The sequence below is a fragment of the Primulina huaijiensis genome, unplaced genomic scaffold, assembly GCF_012295235.1.
Source record: "Primulina huaijiensis isolate GDHJ02 unplaced genomic scaffold, ASM1229523v2 scaffold27437, whole genome shotgun sequence".
Classification (NCBI taxonomy): Eukaryota; Viridiplantae; Streptophyta; class Magnoliopsida; order Lamiales; family Gesneriaceae; genus Primulina; species Primulina huaijiensis.
The window spans coordinates 1-990 of record NW_027356589.1 but is presented as its reverse complement, the minus strand read 5'-3'; the positions used below and the strand labels follow the sequence as shown (position 1 = coordinate 990).

At 42.0% G+C, this 990-nt stretch overlaps 1 protein-coding gene across 1 annotated transcript; it reads right to left on the bottom strand.

The window, feature by feature from the left end:
- Positions 1 to 257: 257 nt before the first annotated feature.
- Positions 258 to 954, bottom strand: LOC140967728 (uncharacterized). Its single transcript, XM_073428447.1, has 2 exons — positions 617 to 954; positions 258 to 524 (listed from the first exon to the last, which is right to left on the bottom strand). The coding sequence occupies exons 1-2, from the start codon at positions 933 to 935 to the stop codon at positions 508 to 510; spliced, it is 336 nt and encodes a 111-aa protein (XP_073284548.1). The 5' UTR covers positions 936 to 954; the 3' UTR covers positions 258 to 507.
- Between the last annotated feature and the right edge of the window lie 36 nt (positions 955 to 990).

The following is a 990-nucleotide window of genomic DNA, read 5'->3' as shown; positions in this document are numbered from 1 at the left end:
TGGCCCTTAAAGGGAATTTTGGTCATCTTTCCTTTTAGACAGGATTCACAAGTCGTGAGAGCATTAATATCAGACATATCAAACATGCCAACTCCCACTAGCTTGTTCATCCTTCTTAGGGAAATATGTCCTAATCGAGCATGCCATAATTGTGCCATATTAAGAGTATCTTGCTTGCGCTTGTTTGTTGTTGTTATTGCTTGGACATTGTTTAGTGGAATATCTTTCAATTTTAAGGTGTAGAGATCGTTTTCAAGTTCTCCAGTACCAATTAAACATTCATTCTTGTAAATGTTGCAAACACCTTTGCTAAATAAACAAGAATATCCATCTTTATCTAGCATAGAAATGGAAATAATGTTTTTCACCAACTCCGGTACAAACAAAACGTCTCTCAAAATAAACTTAAAATCATTGTTCAAAAGCAAGTAAACATCTCCTATAGCCTTGGCAGCAACCCTTGCTCCATTGCCCATCCTCAAGAAGGTCTCACCCTCTCTGAGCCTCCTACTTCTTCCCATCACCTGCAAATCATTACAGAGATGTGAGCCACAGCCGGTATCCAATACCCAAGAAGTAGAGTTAATTGAGATATTTACTTCAATATAGAACATACCTTTTCCAGAACCCTTCTGGGCAAGATATTCCCTGCAGTTACGCCTCCAATGTCCAGGCTTCTTGCAGTGATGACAGATGTCAACAGTCTTGTCAGCTTTTACTGGTGTGGCTGCCACAGCGGGACTCGGAGACGGCCTCTTCAAGGGCACGTTCTTCTTGGGACGTTGGAAAGAACGCTTCTTTCCCTTCCCAGGTGGACCGGTCTTCGTACCAGATGAAGAGCCCACAAAAAGAACCGGCTTCTCTTTCTTGATAGTGGACTCAAAAGTCACAAGCATGTTCACCAACTCTTCAAGGCTCGGCTCAAGCTTGTTCATATTGAAGTTTACCACAAAAGGATCAAATGAGCTAGGCAACGACAGTAGCAACACA

What these genes read in the sequence shown, in the direction of transcription:
- LOC140967728 (XM_073428447.1), bottom strand. Translation starts at nt 935, where the DNA reads ATGAACAAGCTTGAGCCGAGCCTTGAAGAGTTGGTGAACATGCTTGTG.